At 45.4% G+C, this 18,861-nt stretch overlaps 2 protein-coding genes and 1 long non-coding RNA gene across 5 annotated transcripts; 1 reads left to right on the top strand and 2 right to left on the bottom strand.

Annotated features, from left to right (window-relative positions):
* Window positions 1–28: 28 nt before the first annotated feature.
* On the top strand, window positions 29–15,655 carry LOC127591206 (syntaxin-binding protein 1). Of its 2 annotated transcripts, XM_052051106.1 has the most exons (20): window positions 29–194; window positions 4,683–4,732; window positions 4,867–4,948; window positions 5,045–5,121; window positions 5,426–5,504; window positions 5,652–5,755; window positions 6,734–6,882; window positions 7,128–7,212; window positions 7,476–7,606; window positions 7,676–7,783; window positions 7,886–7,946; window positions 8,142–8,207; window positions 8,297–8,377; window positions 8,650–8,788; window positions 8,961–9,070; window positions 9,147–9,248; window positions 9,474–9,559; window positions 9,648–9,802; window positions 10,474–10,634; window positions 13,569–15,655. In XM_052051106.1, the coding sequence occupies exons 1-19, from the start codon at window positions 158–160 to the stop codon at window positions 10,581–10,583; spliced, it is 1,812 nt and encodes a 603-aa protein (XP_051907066.1). In that variant the 5' UTR covers window positions 29–157; the 3' UTR covers window positions 10,584–10,634; window positions 13,569–15,655. The 2 variants fall into 2 exon arrangements, with proteins under 2 accessions (XP_051907066.1, XP_051907067.1); XM_052051107.1 differs by lacking the exon at window positions 10,474–10,634.
* LOC127591241 (uncharacterized) lies at window positions 1,417–4,182 on the bottom strand. Of its 2 annotated transcripts, XR_007959837.1 has the most exons (4): window positions 4,021–4,182; window positions 2,544–2,642; window positions 2,274–2,370; window positions 1,417–1,984 (listed from the first exon to the last, which is right to left on the bottom strand). It is a non-coding gene; the product is annotated as an uncharacterized LOC127591241 (long non-coding RNA). The 2 variants fall into 2 exon arrangements; XR_007959836.1 differs by lacking the exon at window positions 4,021–4,182 and having other exon boundaries at window positions 2,544–2,770.
* On the bottom strand, window positions 15,136–18,670 carry LOC127591213 (uncharacterized). Its single transcript, XM_052051123.1, has 5 exons — window positions 17,607–18,670; window positions 16,970–17,083; window positions 16,658–16,762; window positions 16,437–16,562; window positions 15,136–16,277 (listed from the first exon to the last, which is right to left on the bottom strand). Exons 1-5 carry the CDS (start codon window positions 18,289–18,291, stop codon window positions 16,081–16,083), a joined length of 1,227 nt encoding a protein of 408 aa, XP_051907083.1. The 5' UTR covers window positions 18,292–18,670; the 3' UTR covers window positions 15,136–16,080.
* Window positions 18,671–18,861: the final 191 nt, after the last annotated feature.

Genomic DNA, 18,861 nt, shown 5'->3' with positions numbered 1-18,861 from the left:
TACGCCCCAATAGCGGTGCGCACAGTGCGGAAGGATACGTTCCGACGACTCCTTGTGAGGGCTCCTACGCAATGATGGGAGGAGGTGAACACAGGGAGCAGGAGGGGGAGGAGGAGGACGACAGGAGGAAGCACAAGACCCAATACTCGGCACCATCATGGCACCTATCGGATTAAAGGCGGTGGTCGGAGAGAGTAAGATCCTTCATGTTATTATTCCAGATTAGCCTCAATGACCTTGTGCGCCGTAAATGTATTTGTTGTTGTTTGGGAGGCAAGCGGTGATTAAGGATGAGTGCGAAGGTGGTGCTGTTGACGTCTCGTCGTCAATGCCGTCGTGATGCAGAGCGGAGAACGTGATGGAGGCAACCTGCGGGGGGTCTGGGTGCTTTCGTTGCCTTTTTGCGGCGCCTCTGCGCCAATGTCAAGTTGGCTTGAACGATCGATCAGTGATCACCCGCGGATGACTGATGTAGAAATCCTTTTCTGACAAGCGCTTGGGGGGGGGGGGGGGGGGGGGCAAACACCCCGTTCGCTGTAATGTGGCATATAATTCAGCCTGGCTATTTAGCGACGAAAACGAGCAATCGCCATGCTCTGGATGACTGTCTTATTCGAAATAGATCCTCGTCGAGGTTGGTGTTTTCGACAGTGCCTCACCCTTCGCGGAGGATGCGCCGCTTTTGCGTAAAATGCACTTAACGCCCAAGGGGCTGATACAAGCTTCGGTCTGCTGTCCAGTTCACGTTCATGGGAGGACGATATCGTGACCATTGAATTGCCTTTAACGGGCGCAATGCGAGCGAGTTTCCGCAATCCGCATTCCACCAAAAAGAAGCACATTTACACGGAGCCAATGTCACCTCTTGATGAAACCAATCTGAGCAGCTTTCACCGCCGGTCCCAATTTAGACTTATTTATTTATTCCGGAGAGGATGCTCCGGGAGTGTCTATGTGTGTGTGTGTGATGCTGATGCAGGCCTAAACACGGAGGCGCAGTTTCATTCTCCTTTTTGGCCATGGATGGGAAGTACAGTATCAGTGGTTTTGTCAGGCAAGGGATGATCAAGTCTGTTATTTGTCATTGATTTGGAGCTTTTGTTTATCTGCTTCTGGTATTCTTGTTTAAGTGCCTCATTCAAGCGGAAAATCAGGATTAGCATGACTTGAAATATTTTATGTTCTTGATTTATGGTGCATAAAACTGATGATCCCATTTCGCAGCGCACAGATAGCGTGTTATGTGGGCATGATGACGACATTTTTTGTTTTCTTGAACTGAATCATGCATTGTGTTATTGTGTTCATTACGGGGCCAACATCCAACGTGTATCACACACTATTGGACCTTTGGCACGCTTTGCACGAAGAGGTGAAAATGTGTTTGCTCAATCAGAATAAGTCTACGACACATCGCAAATGCCACGGTGTATTTTTGTGCCATTTAAGCAGGTTATAATCGTATCATTGTCATCTTATCAGAATACTGCACCAGCAACAGTGAGGCACCATCAGGGATGGCACTGCACGGTTTATGTATTGGTCAAGACCCCTTTCGCCCCAGGAGGAAAAGAATCCTATCCCTTGGACCCATCAATGTCGTTTTTTTTTAACAATAACATATCAAATCAATTTGTTCTAGAACCTGAGTAAAAAAAAATCCTTCCATACTTTTTAAAAAATTGATCAAGGCTTTGTAACTGGTGCTTACATTATTGTGCAACTAACTAAAGCCAGGACCTGAATCCGCTCACAACAACTATAGGTAGCATGACGTCGGTAGTGGCCAGGCCTGGGACGCAGTGGGTGACACCTGCGCTTTGGAAGGCTGAGTAGAAGCTGCGCTGCGATTGGTGGAATAGCCGAGAGGAGGGAGGGAGGACCGAAGAACCATCATGGGTCCCTTTCTGCAGCAATTGATGTAGAAGATGCGGCTGAGGGGGATGGGCGGCGTGCAGCGCTTCAGCCTCCACTTTCATAACTCCTTTTGAGAGCGAGCGAGAGAGAGAAGAATGGAAATGAGGCCAAGATGTGGTTATTATTATTAGTTGTAGTACTGTATTTTAATCACTACATATCAGATATTACAGATTGCATGAAACTGCGGTGCTCATTGTTAATTACTCAGCGATTTATAGCTGAAAACTAACAATTCTACTGGGCTATTCTGGTAAGCACCAATCCGGCACCTGATTTGCACAATTACCAACATTTTTTTTTTTTTTTTAACTCAACCCATGCCCACACTAAAGCATATAAGGCCTTATACTCACGGTCTAGGTCATCTGACCTTGGAAACAAACATCACTGAACCACAGCATCCCACTGGTCTGGCTTGGGTGTCTGCTGCAGTGCCTGCAGCCCTCGGCCCTCTGTGACGCATGCACGCGTGCGCAATAAGCGTACGGGGGTGACTGTAGACACAAACACGCGAGCATACGCGGTCGCTGTGGTTACAGAGCACAAAGGCCTACGTGACGGAGCTCATTTTAAAACGGGCCTACACAGGGTATTGTAACGAGAGTGAAATCCCTTAGTCTTACGCTGAGAAAGAGTGCTGCGTCAGAACTGGCAAGCATCCTCCCTTGTTCCTCAGCTTACCATCCGCCTTGCACACACGCAGACACAGGTACAGGTAGCCCCTGTGTTAATGACAGGAAAAAAAAAATGGTGGTCACAAAAATAACTTGAATCTGACAATAGTATTAATACAGATGGAATGAAAATCAGACATTGCTTTTGAATTGCGGTTCAACACAATTATATATACAGTATACAGTGTATATATTTTTTAATACATGAACTAGACCCGGACAAAAATGATGGTACCCCCTCAAAGAGATTCATTTGACCCTTGGTGTCGGTTGTGAGATGACTGGTGTGTCCTCTAATTAGCGTCACACGTCTCTTGCACGCGTGGCAGGCGAATGGAACACTCAAAATTGTCCCTGCGATTGGCTGGCAACCAGTTCAGGGTGTCCCCCCCCCCCCCCCCGCCTACTGCTCAAAGACAGCTGGGATTGGCTCCAGCGCGCCCGCCACCCTCGTGAGGAGAAGTGGATTAGACAATGGATGGATGGATGACTGAATACACTGACAAGTTGTATGTCGTGTTTTTTTTGGGGGGGGGGGGTATTTCTTTAATGTTTTAAGGATTACACAAATTGTTAAAAAACAACAACCCATAAACAATAAAGGGAAAAAAATAGCTGGACATTGTCATGCCTCAGTTTTTGGATATTGCACCAAAAGGATGTGTATCCTGTTAAACTGGTCAGGACTGAGCTTATAAGGCTTTTGTGTGTGTGTGTGTGTGTGTTTGGTTGACACAGCTGTTGCGCGGTGTTTGAGCAGGTCTGTTCCCTTCTGTCGGACCACTGTTTTTCTGTATTGTTCAAACGACTAGTCCAGATGTTTTGTTTTCAACTCAATCAATCGCACCATCCTTTGATCAGTCACGTTAGCAAGTAGCAATGATGCTAACGCCGTATGAAGGATCGTAACTTTGAAATGATTGTTTACATTTATAAGGCGTATTTCTTATTCCGGATTTCCTCGTAGTTCACTGTGGTATTTTCTTTTATTCAGAATTTGTTGTCGTACTGAACAAAAACGGCGACCGTTTTTATACTTGCGGAATTTATCAGAGACACGCTATCAGCAATGTCCTGTTATGCAAAAGCCTGAGAAAACATCAGCTGCAGAGGAGGAAAAGTGAGGAATGAGTGACGCCTGGCCCCCCCCCTTGTTTGTGGAAGCGTCTCGTCCTGCGCAGCCACTGATTCTCCAAGTCCGATTTTTAGAAACAAACTGATCCGGTTAAATTTGGTGGCAGATACGTTTACTGTGGCTAAGCGTTTTTGTTTTTAGTTTTGCTTCATGTGCACTCGAACTGTTGTGCTGACGGAACAGGTGAAGACCCTTTGTGTTGTTTAGTGAGAATTACGTGGTGCACTCTGGTTGGCCCTGTTCCAGGATCACCTCTCCCACAAGAGGTCAGATACAGTTCCTGTGACTCACAAGCTGCCCACAGTCTGCCAAATCCTCTTCTTTCCTTCTTGCACTTTCTCAATTTGTTGCTTGCAGCCTCTCCCACTTGGTCCAAAACAGGGGGCCGGAATTTTTTTCGTTTGAAGGCTGCAAACAGAAAAAAACAGAAGGGTGAAAGGGCCACTAAACTTTTTGAAAGATTTTTTTCTATTGGTCATATGACTGTGACATTGCATCCCGTTTCCAAGAGTGACGATTTGAATTGGATTACTGGTAATCCTAAACCAACGTAGAAGATTAGGAATGGATCATGATGATCCAAGCATTGTTAGATTGCCTTTGACACCCGTCACTGGATTGTGCTCATTAGCCTTGTTTGCCTGGCGCGTGTTATTCATCTGACTCAAGGATTGCATGTGCGGCAAGAAACGTACAGGCAAACCGTTTCAGGAACAATTGCGACCTTGAACGAACTTTGACAAACTCTGACGTGCCCGCAACACCCGCTGCCCTTCGAAAACACTCAGTGGGATCGCGGCTTTCTTGCAACAACGCTTCTTTGAATTTATAAGAATAATAATTCCCCCCCCCCCCCAAAAAAAAAAATTGTAGTGTCACAAACTCACTATATTTTGTACACCAAAGTCCAGTCTTCTTCTCTAATTGAGCTCCTTCTTATCTTTCTGTTGCAGAAATTATGAATGATGTCATCAAGAAGGTGAAGAAGAAGGGCGAATGGAAGGTGAGAAGCGACGTTAACAATGTCCATAGGAAGATTTGTAGTCCAAATGGCCGCAATCATAGCTTGCAGCTCACTCGCCCACTGGATTGCCGGCTGTATTATCTCCTCTCGATGACGTCGTCTCCCGTTTGCAGGCCCTGATTGTGGACCAGCTCAGCATGAGGATGTTGTCCTCTTGCTGCAAGATGACGGACATCATGACAGAGGGCATCACCAGTAAGTCAAATGTGTTTCCATTGGACGGCGTACTCGCATGCGTACCTTTGCATGTGCAACCCGGATGACGAACGTTTCTCTTGACCTTTCACCTAGTTGTGGAGGACATCAACAAGCGACGAGAGCCTCTTCCCAGCCTGGAGGCCATTTTTCTGATTACGCCGACAGAGAAGGTGAGCTTTCACATAACTCTCAAAAGTACATCCCAACCCGAGCTGTAGTTGAGTACCGGTATATAATATACGACCACATAACACATAAGACTCACGTAATAGTTCCTACTGAAGATCAAAATGAAAAAAACAATTAGTTTGGCGAACCATGACATGAAGTTTTGATATTTTCTCCAAAATTTGGAAATGGAACATCTATGGAGTCAATAAATAAGAGTGGATGAATCTACTACTAGTAGACTATGTTGTCAACACACATCAAGGCCTTTGTCACACCTCACGGCTTCTTCTTCTGCGTCCCCAGTCAGTCCACACCCTCATTGGAGACTTCAAGGACCCGCATTCGGCAAAATACAAAGCGGCTCATGTTTTCTTCACCGACTGTGAGTATCCATAAGGGTGATAACAATATCTTGTATGACTGCTTGGGTTATCTGCTTGATCTTGGATTCTCCAGGAACTGTATCTGGAAGACCCAGAGCCCTGTGTTCTGGAAATGTCCTCACAATCTCGTTCCTCTTCCCCACAAGCCTGTCCCGATCCCCTCTTCAATGAGCTGGTCAAGAGCCGCGCTTCCAAAACCATCAAGACATTGACGGAGATCAACATCGCCTTCTTGCCGTACGAGTCTCAGGTAAAACATTTGAGAGATGAGTCAAGTTCAAAAACCTGACGGAAAACCTACACAAGGGGCTTTGTTCAAGTCTCTCAAATTCCTGATACTGCTCAATGAGTATTGCATTCATTTACTAAAAATTCACGATAGAGACCATGTTATGGTAGCTGCGACCCTCCTTCATTAATGTCCGCAAACTGTTCAAATGATTCTGAATGGACTATTTTATAAATAACACGATTAGTCAATGGTTCTCGCAGTTATTCAATTGTTTTTGACTGTGACACAGCACCCGTCATTGAACAGCTGTCACTTGGGGACACTGATCGATGTATCTGCGTATCACCTGCATCGCCATGATAGCCAACAGTGGCGCTCTGAAGAATTTGACTCAAGGGTCGCATATACAGGCTGAAAAAAAAAAGGGGTCCAAGGATTGACCCTAGAGGGACTCCACATGTCATGCCTGTTTGATCGGATTTAAAACTTCTGATAGTTACAAAAAAAATACCATTTTAGGACTGTTCCATTGAGGTAGTCCAACCCGAGTTTGCTACCTGTTCAGCACGTATCGTCTTTATGTTATGTACAATCCACACCACTCCAATTCCCCCATTATTTACTTGATATTGCGCTTTCTGATCTGGATAATTTTTCCTCGACCCACAATGCTTTGCTCCACCCTGCCGACCATTGTTAAATCCAAGACAGCGAGTTTCCGCTCCGGGCACCGTGGTGCTTCGTAGCCCCGCCCACATGCTGATGCACATTCCCCATTTGAATGGGCCAAGAGCCATACAGCAAATGTTGGCCAATCGTAGCAGGAGCCTTCTGTGGTGCGGAAGCATGGTCATGTGACGGTGGGCACAACTGGAGAGAAAGAGAAATTGTCCTCTAAAGAAGAGGGCGTCGTACGACAAGTCACGGGGGAGGCCGGAAGAGGCCTTAAGAGAACCAACCTTCGAACAAAAGCCAAACTTTGTTATCTGTGCGCAGGTGTACTCTCTGGACAATGCCGATGCCTTTCACAGTTTCTACAGCCCTCATAAGACCCAGCTGAAGAACCCCGTGATGGAGAGGCTGGCTGAGCAACTGGCCACGCTGTGCGCCACGCTGAAGGAGTACCCTGCGGTCAGATACCGAGGGTGAGCACCAGGGCACGCGGCTAAACGGCATTTTCAGGAAGGAGAGGCACATTGTTACGTTACGGGGTTTCCTCGTTTGTGTGCTGGGATGTTATTCGATCCATTACAAAGCACTTCCTGTTCACTTAACACGGATCGCATTATTGTGGTTAGTGTTGCCGTTGTATAGATTGTCAGGCGGAAAAGATGTCATTTGTATTTACTGATGGCAAAGAGTTGCGTCCTTCTGTCCGTTCTTCCATCAGGGACTACAAAGACAACGCCACCTTGGCTCAGCTGGTTCAGGATAAACTGGATGCCTACAAGGCTGATGACCCCACCATGGGAGAGGCAAGTCTTCTTTCTTGCCCCCCCCCCCTTTTTTTTTTTTTGGATCCGAATTGGTAGGTTTGAAAGCAGCGGTCCCCAACCACCCGGACCGCGGACCCATTTGGTACCAGGCGGCACAGAGACCGATTGAGATCTTATTTTGTTAGTTTTTTGTTTTTGCTGAGCGTCAGTCCACCGTTTCTCTTTAGATGAAATACTTATTTGTCATCCAAAAAAAAAAAGACAATTTGAAAAGACTCTCTCTTTTGTGCGTGTACGTGCAGGGTCCGGATAAGGCCCGCTCCCAATTGATCATCCTGGACAGGGCCTTTGACCCCGTCTCACCTGTCCTGCATGAGCTCACCTTCCAGGCTATGGGCTACGATTTGCTGCCAATCGAAAACGACGTCTACAAGTATGCCCAAAAGGACGACTTTCCAAGATGTCGGACGTGACCCGTTTGTCATCAAACGCTTTTGCTCAGGTACGACACGAGCGGCATGGGAGACTCTCGTGAGAAAGAGGTTCTTCTCCACGAAGACGATGATCTGTGGGTGAGCCTGAGACACAAACACATTGCAGAGGTGTCCCAGTGAGTACTTTTCCACATCATCCAAGTATTCCGGATCGCGTATCCGGGATTATACCAACGATGTTTTTTATTTTTGATTATTTTTTTGGGGGTGACTTAAAGGGAAGTGACGCGCCAGCTGAAGGAGTTTTCCTCCAGCAAGAGAATGAACACCGGAGAGAAGGTAACACGAATCCTTCATTCATTCATCAGAAGCTGTACTAGCGCTGTCTGGTCCGCTTTAATCCTACTTGCGGAGTTTACCAAAATATTTTGGACAATTCCAAGAAAGAATGAGTGAGGCCAATTTCTGTGATTAGCTAGTTCGTGATGAGTGACTAATGGCGTTGACGATTTCACGTTGCTTTTCCTTCGACAGACCACAATGAGGGATCTGTCCCAGATGTTGAAGAAAATGCCCCAATATCAGAAGGAACTCAGCAAGGTGCGCTTATGTGACGACGGATGATTTTATTTTATTTTATTTTATTTTTGACGTGGGAACGCTAACTGTGAGCGGGTCGCATTTTGCAGTATTCCACTCACCTGCAGCTGGCGGAAGACTGCATGAAGCATTACCAGGGAACAGTGGACAAGCTGTGCCGCGTGGAACAGGTGAAACGGGAGCATAAATTATCATATTTCAACAGTTGTTACAACCCTTTTTAAAAAAAAAAAAAACTTTGATTCAATTATAGCACGTTGATTATCCCCGATTGGATCGGAGGTTTCCATCTAGCTTGATAGCGCAGGCAGTTGAGTTAAATGGTAATCACGTCGATACAAGCTGAATTGTCTACTACTCTGTGGACGGGTGCGATTACATCACGTTGGTTATTCGAGAGGAGGAAGGGGACACACGCCTGTCAAACTTGCGCCTTTTGCAGGACCTGGCGATGGGCACGGATGCCGAGGGGGAGAAGATCAAAGACCCAATGAGGGCCATCGTGCCCATTCTGCTGGATGCCAACGTCAGCACATACGACAAGATTCGCATCATCCTGCTCTACATCTTCCTCAAGAACGGTAGGAAGAACACGACACGATGACAAAACATGAAACCCCAAAACACAGCTCATGACACCAATCAAAGTGGCACGGCTGGCCCAGAGATTCAAAAGCAATCAGAACTCTTCCCTCAGGACACGCATCCGGAGCGTAAGGCGATTCGATCGGTAATGTGTACGTCCGTCCGCAGGCATCACGGAGGAGAACCTGAACAAGCTCATCCAGCACGCTCAGATTCCCCCTGAAGACAGCGAGATCATCACCAACATGGCGCATCTGGGTGTCCCGATTGTCACCGACGTAACTCCCTCTCCACTCTCGTTGCCATTCTTTCTTCGACTGTATATCAGGGTTCGTTTTTTTTTCCTTTTCTCAGTCAACCCTCCGCCGAGGCAAGAAATTGGACAGGAAGGAGCGGGTCAGTGAGCAGACCTACCAATTGTCCCGCTGGACACCGCTGGTCAAGGACATCATGGAGGTGTGCTTGCCACTAGTCCACGAATCACTTGCCAGTGCATGTTTGGAGTTTGTAACATCAGGGGTGGTCAAACTACGGCCAGGGGGCCATTTGCGGACCGCCAAGCATTTTGTTCCAGCGGCCCGCGACGTGACAAAATAAATACTCAAAATGACATTTGATATGGGCCGCAAGTCCCCGTGGATTTAGTTATTGAACATTATTTGTCTTTTTGTCCCTCCGCAGGATGCCATTGATGATAAACTCGACACAAAGCACTACCCCTACATTTCCACCCGCTCTTCTGCTTCCTTCAGCACCACTGCCGTCAGGTATGCGCGCATACACACAAACATGTATTGGACAGGATAAAACTGCGCAAGTTTCCCCTCATATTATGGCGCTTCCGATTCCCGGCAGCGCTCGGTACGGACACTGGCACAAGAACAAGACACCCGGAGAATACCGCACAGGCCCGAGGGTCATGGTCTTCATCATTGGGGGAGTGTCCTTTAGCGAGATGCGCTGCGCCTACGAGGTCACACAGGCCAACGGCAAGTGGGAAGCCATCATCGGTGAGTGGTGCAAATGGGGAGGGGGGGGGGCGAGCCTCAAGAGTAAGAACTAAGCTTCTCGCCAACTCACAAATGGATGCAATCGTTTGTGAGTCGGTGAAAAGGAAATCAATGCCGACTGTAGTCGAGACCTGACGCCGAGGCATGCAGCGCATTTTTACTCAAGGATACGAAATAAAGTGTTTGTCGGATACTCGTAACTGACAAGTGTTTCGAAAACACTTTTCAAATATGCGGTAAATTACAAAAGGGCAACCGTTTAGCCACGAGCTGGACTACGAGTCACGACGACGTGTTTACAGCAGCTCTATTTTGTGTGCGGTGTCTTCTGTTAAGGTAGCCCTCCATGTCATGCCCCCCCCCCCCCCGGACTGTTGATTTGATCGGATGTGTCTTAACGCTTTCTCTGCTGCTCTCTTCTATGTCCCCCGTTTTGCTCTGCTTCAGCTCTCGTCTTTCCAAACTGTCATCGTCTTCTTTTTGTGCAACATTTGACAATGTGTGTATTTCCCTGTTGGTGTGTTCTGTGAACAGCTAAGTCAACGAGTGTGTCTGTGTGTCGTTTTGAAAAGGAAAACAAAAAAAAAAACAAAAAACGCTGGAGAGAGTGGATGAGGGCCCGGCATTGTGTTGAAAGATGAGCGGTGAAGCCACCTCTGTTCCTCCTACAGGTTCCACCCACATGCTCACCCCCACCAAATTCTTATCGGACCTGCAGCACCCCGACTTCCGAGAGTCCACTAGGGTGTCCTTTGAGGACGCGGACGCCTCAGACGAGTGAGGCAGAGACAGATTGGGAGGGAGGGAGAGAGAAATCACACAGACAAAAAAAGTAAAGGCAGCCGCTCAAGAAGCCCTTTCTGAATTTTAGCAGCACAAGGGCTTCCTTGTTCTTCTTTTGACTCACTCGCTAGTGTTTTCTGTCCCTCCACCATCTCCTCCTCCTCCTCTTCGTGTCCCTCAGGGATGGGTGCGCCATGGCCTTTTCTCACTGCATGGGCCGTTCTATCGGGCTCGACTCTTGCCTCAAATCATCGTTTGCAAACATCTGTGCTCACCAAACGGCGGAAACATTTTCGTGTCCGTGGAGAATGAACCATGAACTAGAAATGGATCACAGTTGATCTCATTTTCTCCAGTGCAGCTACTGACTCAAAACAACACCATAGATGCCGAGGTACAAGACGAGACACTATCCCGAGACTCTAAACGAGGGTCCCGGTAGATGACATTTTGAATTTACGAATGGCGTGATGATTAAAAGTACATTTCTGAGGACCCCTGGATGGTTAGGAGGGAGAGTAGGGCCTAACGTAGCGTGCAGGGTGCAGACGGCAACTGTTTGTCACGCGAGGAAAGGGGTGTTGGGGAACTTCTCTGCCACTTCTTGCTCTTCACTACACTACATCTCTTCCAGGGGCGCATTCGGAATAACGTAGCAATTTTCCCCAACAGCCGGTCTATTTTCAGGCCGGTCGAACCGCCTTACAGCCAACCGCTACAATATTGACGATTAACCTCGGTTGCGTATCTGCCGCAATATTTTTCATTGTATATCTTGTAAATTAATCTTTTATCTCATTTTGTTTGACCCTTTTATGGGACTCTGAGCCTGTAAAAACATATTTTATTGGTGTGAGCGTTATCATCATCGCAAAGGCATTTTTCTACACGTAAAGTGCCGTTCATTGAGCAAGAATAATTCCTACAACAACAAAAAAAACAAAACAACGTATTTAAAAATTTTCATTGTATATTTTGTAAATTAATTGGCTGATGGCGGGTGTATGACGCAACTCGAACCTCACCAAAATGTCTGCACAGATGCGTGTGAATGAAGAATAAGCCTTTACTCCGCATAATATCAAGACAAAGAGTGTGACGAAGAGCGGCCATGCCTGAGGTTGTCCAACCCCCATCCCTGCTGCCTCCTCCTCTCATCTCTGTTGGGTGGATTAAATCGCCCCTCGATAGTATAAAGGCTCACCCTGTTAACCGCTCACCTCAGATTTAATCTACCCCAAGATCCATCTTTATGATCACTTTTTTTTCCCAATTACTGCTTGTTTATTTTTCTAATGAACCCTTAGCCACAACAGTCACCTTGTTTTCTTTCAGGACATAGTTGAAGGTCATTGAGGGAATTTTTATTTATGGTTTCTCAGTCTGCAGTATGTCTGCTCCGGCGCATACTGTCTTTTACATTCAACACGCGATAACGGCCATCACCTACTTAATGCAAGTGTTTGTGTTTGTCATGCGCTTAAAGTGTAGATTTAGACATGTACACAAAGTCCGTAATGACTAGTTAGTCAAAGAGTTGTTTGTTTCTTGGGCACAAAGCAGCATGTTTGACAGTAAACTATCCCCCTTAGACCCTGGGCGGTGAAACAAGCAAAATTGGACTCACTGCTTCTGCTTATTTGGGGCATTCTCTGAAATGTCTACAAATAATTAACAAAGTAGAGGAAACATGACATGTAGCTCTGTAGTAGAAACAAACAACGTGAGTTCAAACGTTGCTGTGTGTTGAGAGGAGTAAATCAAACGGTCAAAAACCTCATTTGTTAGAAAGAACTTTGGAAACTATCATGTGTAAAATATCATTAGGCTGAACCAAATTTGGCAAGATGTTTGCTTTACTCCATTCCTACTCCTGTCAAGTTACAAAAAAAAGAGTGAAATGTGTCTTCAGCTGTTTTGATCTTTTTATATTATTAGCATTTGATTCCCATATACAGGAGGCAATCCTGGGCAATTTGTATGTGCTCATATTGAAACAGGCGTTAGGCTTCAATCCTGTGTGAAAGCTACAGAATGTCAAATAATAAACAGAAAAATAGATACAATAGTTTTTTTGTAAAAAGGAAGTCACTGCCTACCTTGGTCGAGACTTGGCGTGGAGACACACTTTTGGAGCCTGCTCAGTGCCGGAACTATTGTACGTACGTGTTTCAGATTCCCATTCATTAATTGTACATTAAACAAACTTTGAATGAGAATAATCATAATAATGAAGACATATCGTAACAGCTCTAATCGCAAGCTAAAAATGCAAACTGCCGACCGCGAACAACTTCCGGTGATGCAGATCATGGCGCCGCCGTAACGTCAAGGCTTGCTGCTTCCCCCCCCCCCCCCTCATTATTATTTTTTGTGAATGTGAAACTGATAGAATGCCTAAGCTGCAGTGTGTGCTAACACAAAAAACATATAATATAAATAATACGTACACAGACACAAATCTTTTTTTTTTCTTCCATTCACTCCGCCCCACCCCCTGACGAACCCATTAGCTTGCGACTACAGCGATCTAAAAGTAAACTGCGGTGAGGGGAAAAAAAAGCACAACAGTAGACTTTTTGTTGAGGGTGTTCCTTTTAGAATAAGCACAATAAATATACACAAACTTCAAATAAATCCTTTGATACGCATTGAACTGGCGAGTGACGAGTGGTCGAGATGGATGACGTAGTTGAAGTGTAACTTGAACTCTATCACCCCCGCCCCCAGTCATCAATTATGATCTATTTGACTGATGCCAAAATAAGTGCTCGGCAGATTAAGTGTAGGACAAAAGTAAATATCAACAGAAATGAGCGTTTCTAACATAAAACCTATGTTAATATATGCAGTTTCAATCTCCCCGTTCAATGTACAACAGCGTAGAAGTAGTCCTTCCATGACAAGAGCTGAAAACACATTTCCCCCCCTGTGTCCGTGTTAAAGCGCATCTAACTGCAGCTCTTTTTATTTGTGTCTTCAGGATCAACCAACATCTTTACCCCCACCACCCTGCTGGAGCAGCTCAAGGCCATGAACAAACCAGACGAAGAAGTGACGAGTTAAAAATCTCTGCCCCCCCCCCTCGTCCAATCTCTCTCCTCTTTACTTTCCTATTTACATCAACCATTACCTTTCTTCTGTATGCATCTTGCTTGAGGATAATAATAAGAGTAAAAAAAAAAACGTCATCAAAGATGACAAGAAAATATATGTTCTCACAAAAGAGTAAAAAAACAAGTATTCTCATGTTTTGCAATGGATGCAAAGAAACGACTTGATTGAGGTATCCAGAGCAGTCGGCCATTTTAAAAGGAACACACCAAAATGTCAGCGTGTACTGTATGCTATAAAACCTGCTAGAATATGTCAAAGGTCAATCTATCCTTGTTGGTCGTCCTGGGGTACCCGCTTCGGGTCAGTGTCGTGAAAGCGGCTGGAGGAGGGGATGTGCCATTTGAGAGGTTCGAGTTGTAAAATATATCATATCAATCAACATGCAATATATATATAAAAATATATCTAACCGGGGAGGAGTTGCCCCCTGCCGCCCATTTGAGATGTTTGTATCAAAGTAGCATGCTTGGACGTATCTGGACTGTTAACTGTGTTTGTATCCCGTGTGGATGTGTGTTTGGGGAGCTCAGCTTTTCTTTTCCACCCAAGATTGTGTTTTGGATACTCTACTGAAAGACCTTTCCGCTTTCCCAAAACGTCTACGGAAGCATCCGCGGCTCAGCTTGCGGCTCGGCGCGCGAGCTCAGACTATGCAAATTCACCACGCGAACGCTTTCGCCGTCACTTGAGGGATCGTTGCGGTCCGGTCACTTGGTGATTTTTAAAGCAAGTCATCCCTCCACTGACAGCCCAGATTATGAAGTATTCAACTGCCCCCCCTTCTCCAGACAATGTCAAGTTTTCATGTTAAATGAATACGCTAAACCAGTGGTGTCCAAATTAAAGCCCAGGGGCCATTTACGGCCCGCTATCCATTTTCAGCGGACCGCGACATGTCCCCCTGCTCTAAAAAAATATATATATTACAAATGACATTTGACATGGCTAGTTAGAAAAACTGAAGGTGGGCAGAGTGAGAAAGGAGAGAACTTTTCTCTATATTCCTAGATTTAAATAAAAGAAGAACATCATATATCTTCAAAATGCTGTCGTGAATAAGGAGAATTCAATGTTTGAGCTAAAAATAGTTTCTTCCACTTTGTGCTCTATGAATATTTATGAAGACATCACATCAACGATCCTCAAGTAACTGAAAAATGGTCACCTTACTACAGTTAGTTCTTTTTTCGGTCTGAACGTGGCCCTTTCATCCTTCCATTTTTTTTTCTGCATGCGGCCCTCAACCAAACAAGTTTGGACGCCCCTGCTCGAAAAGAAGCCTTCTTGTGTTTCAGTATTGTATCCTGTCAGTCTTATTATTGCTTGTCGTAATGACGTTTCATTGGAACATGCACTGTGTCGGTGTTGTGATGCCATTTGTTGCCGTTTAGCGTCTCACTGTTGGATGTTTCGGACTGTGAAGTAGTGCTAACTTTCCTTTATGAAAGCCAATAAGACGCCACTGTATTTGCAATGTTTTAGCTGTAGCTGTTAGCTGGAAACAAACGAAAAAAAAGAAAAGAATATCTATATTTTCTTTGCCTGATTTTCCGCTGGTGCAAATGTAAATCCTCTCCGATGGTGAATGGCTTTGCAAGAGAAAACAAAAAAAAAATCCACATTTCCTCCCATCCCTTTTCCTCTTACCCAGCCAAACAAGTTGAATATTGCACTTCAAGTTTTCTGTGCTGCAAATGCTTACTGGTGTTTATTTTTGTTTCAATTCATTTGCCGTTCTAGCGGATGAACTGTCATATTGCTTGATTTCTTTCCCAATTTCCATCCGTCCATTATCCGAACCGCTTATCCTAATTAGAAAAGTATCAGCACATTAGTCTGTCGTTAAATTGTTTAACTTATTGGGAATGTATGTTTGCGAGTGTTGAAGCACAAACAATACTTCCATGTGTAACATATATGTACTAAGGCTGTCGAATAAATTGGCTTCCATTACACTTTTGAGACTCGTCAGTTATTGGTCACGGTCGCTAAATGAACAATGAACGCAGTCATGGTCATACGACATTCGGTAAGTTGTCGTGTATATTTAACACTTTTCAACATTTACGTCTCCTTCGCAGAGGGCAGCAAGAGAAACATTTCAATGGAAAGATTACTCAACAGGTGGATTTTTAGAATAAAATGCAGGTAAATAAATGCCGACTGGATTAGACATTTTTACAGTTTTATGTTATGTTCAGTGCACATTTGTGGTTTTATGTTTATACAATCCCAACATGATAGTGGATGAATACATAGAAAAAAAAAACTAATCTATTTACAAATGTCTGCCGGAGGGGCATCATGAAAATATCGTAAAAGCCTCACCCCAAAGGTCAATGCAAAATGTGAAATATTCCTCAAGCTCCCATCACAGTTCAACTTGGGGATGGATGGTGTTCATTATTATTTTTATTTGAAGCCTCCATTACCGTCACCATGCGTCCCAAGAGTCCAATCAGTGACTTTGTGTCCTCCTCCATCCTGTGCATCAGCTCTCGACTAAACTGGAAGAACCGTTCGTCCGATCGCTCCAAAAACTCCAACAGGCCATCGCTGGGTCGCTTCCTTTTTGCTGTGCACAACAAGAATTGAAAATAAGCAAAGTGATTCGGGGTTATGGGAAACGGGTTCTCGTCCCTCCGTGCTCAGTCGTAATCAGAAAAATAAAGAAAGCCAATTCGCCGGCTGTGCTTCAAAAACTTGTTTCTGTGTCTAAGTCCAAAAATCGTACCTCTTTTGGTTGTTGTCGAACTTTCTTTGGAGCTGCAGGACGGTGAAGGCGAGTCACATGGGAGAGGTGCCGGGGGTGGTGGAAGGTCGTCACTACTATCGACCGACATAACCTCAGCAAACAAACCTAAAAAGAACACAACGATGATGTTGAATCGTTTCAAAACACAAACAAGTGATGTGTCGACGATGTGGTGAAACCTGAAAATATGAAATCCGTACCTCTTCTGCCATTGTTTGTTGCATTTATTGCTGTCTTGCAATAAAGGGGTGGAGGTGGAGGTGTGTCGCTGTCTGCTTTAATGACGTGGTCATCGGTGGAAAAAGCTAGAAATAACAATCCAAAAGCAAAAAGAGCTTTAGAGTACAACAGGATCAACTAACTGACCACACGCATGAAAATACTGAAGACGAATCTTTTCACATCTGCTACTGATATGCATGTGAATAGATCTTATTCATAATCGAAGGCAAAAAAAAGATTATTGAGCATTTATAGATTCAACAAAAAGTGGGGAACTCTCCAAATCCAACCTGTTCGGCCATCATTTTTTGCACTTTCCACCGGGAAGGAAGGTGACGGCGGGTGGCACAGGCGTGATGGTGCAGCAGTATCGGCTGTAATCATGTTGTCGTCAACAGACAAACCTAGAAATCACATTCCAAATGAAGAACGGTGTTGAAACACGCTGTGTGTTTGTAGCAGTCTTGTTGTGCGCAGGCGTTGTCATGGATTTGGCGAAAAAAAATACTGGTTTAAGACCAGAAAGCTGAGAAAACGAGCATTATTTATTACATGACTTCAATAACAGCGGCAATCAGTTCACAAACCCAAGTGGAAAATAAGGACACCGCTTGCCACAATCAATTGTGCCTCTGCCGGATACAGCCAAGAAGTGCAATTGATTTGACCTCAATCGGTTCAATCAATTTGAATTAAAAAAATACGGATTAATGTGACATTTTAGATTTTAACTTTTTCTTTTTACATTTCTCACTGTTAACTGTGTGAAGTAGGAACCAACAACATTCGCTGTCTGATGACGCAGCATCAAGAGTAGCTGGGGGTTCAGCATCTTGCACTTTTGACACGGTCACAGGGGCCAGGGGGTGTCAAACCCACAACCTCCACCATATTTGTATGACATTAGAGGTGAAAATATACACTTACCAATGCCCGCGGATGGGTCGATGATGCTGTCGAGTATTGCAGAGGCAGGACTGACGTTCTCCATCAACGGGGGTGGGAGCGTGTTACCGAGCACAGACTCCATCATTTCATAAAATGGCATTTGTGCCAGGTCGCTGGGTTTCAGGTGCTTCTTCTTGTCCCTGTATTCCATTTTTAGTTTCTTCAACTTATTGTTGATCTGTTCCGTGGTGCGATTGAAGCCCGCACTCGCCATCTCCAGCCGAATGAACTCCATCATTAGCTTGGCCCTGCCTGCAAAATTGTTCCGTGACTCGGGGGACGACCACAACGCGATGAGACAGCCCGTCTCCTCCACGGACCACTCTTGCTTCTGCTTCGCTTCAACGCTTCGCCCTCGGCTGTTGCGTCTGTGGCCATAGATGGCTTCCATCTGACCTAACCACTTCCAATCGCTTCTGTACAAACTGCCGCGGCGACCGTGGTCCTTTATGGCTTTGTAGTCACTTTTCATCTTTTTCAGTTTTTCTCTGCAAGTCTGAGAACTGCGGTCAAACCCGTGCGTGGCCATTTGCTGGGAAAGTTCCAGGTAGGCTTTTTCAGTTCGGGGTCCGTCCAGCTCTTTCTGTATCTTTTCCTCAGCCACCAATCTCAAGAAAAGTGCGACCTCGCTCTCTGACCACCGAGTGAATTTACGTGTAGCCATGATACGAATAGAATAACTGTAAACGAATCATCTGAAGATAGTTGGTATAAAAATGGAGGCCCGTACTTGGCTCTGGCGCGGCTTGTCGCTCGGCGATGACGTACCACGGGACCAAATTCCCGGACTCCACTCCACGGTCGTCGCTGAAGTGTACTCATAGTCGAGGTGTCCGTATTGTTCCGAGAGCGCAGATTACGAGTGTACGTTGGAAAAATTGGGACGACGCGTGTTACGTCATCGACATTCGCCAGTGTAGTGTGTCGCGTCATTAAATATGGCGACACCGGTTGTTGTTTTGGTAATTGTCATGTTTAGAATTTTAAGACTGCGGTCAGAAAGTAAAAAAATTCTGCCAACGGCAGCCATGGCTCCGTTATTTAATGACCCTGCACGATCTGCGGCACATGCGCGGGTCGCTAAAGCAACTCCACTGGAACAAAAGTCACCAATTTACTTTAAAAATGCGGGCGGCACAGTCGCTCCAGCACGCCCGCTACGTGTGTGAGGAAAAGCAAATTAGAAAATGGGTGGACGGATGGATGACACATATTAGGTCACTTTCTGGTAATG

The sequence above is a fragment of the Hippocampus zosterae genome, chromosome 18, assembly GCF_025434085.1.
Source record: "Hippocampus zosterae strain Florida chromosome 18, ASM2543408v3, whole genome shotgun sequence".
Taxonomy (NCBI): domain Eukaryota; kingdom Metazoa; phylum Chordata; class Actinopteri; order Syngnathiformes; family Syngnathidae; genus Hippocampus; species Hippocampus zosterae.
This window is presented reverse-complemented; position numbering and strand designations above follow the sequence as displayed.

Bases quoted from the DNA above. Each gene is read 5' to 3' on its own strand.
- LOC127591206 (XM_052051106.1), top strand. From the start codon at position 158: ATGGCACCTATCGGATTAAAGGCGGTGGTCGGAGAGA. The intron at 5,756-6,733 runs GTAAAACATTTG...ATCTGTGCGCAG, and splicing joins TCTTGCCGTACGAGTCTCAG to GTGTACTCTCTGGACAATGC. The intron at 8,789-8,960 runs GTAGGAAGAACA...GTCCGTCCGCAG, and splicing joins CTACATCTTCCTCAAGAACG to GCATCACGGAGGAGAACCTG.
- LOC127591213 (XM_052051123.1), bottom strand. From the start codon at position 18,291: ATGGCTACACGTAAATTCACTCGGTGGTCAGAGAGCGAGGTCGCACTT. The intron at 17,084-17,606 runs GTAAGTGTATAT...TGTGATTTCTAG, and splicing joins CGACCCATCCGCGGGCATTG to GTTTGTCTGTTGACGACAAC. The intron at 16,278-16,436 runs GTACGATTTTTG...TGTTGTGCACAG, and splicing joins TTCGACAACAACCAAAAGAG to CAAAAAGGAAGCGACCCAGC.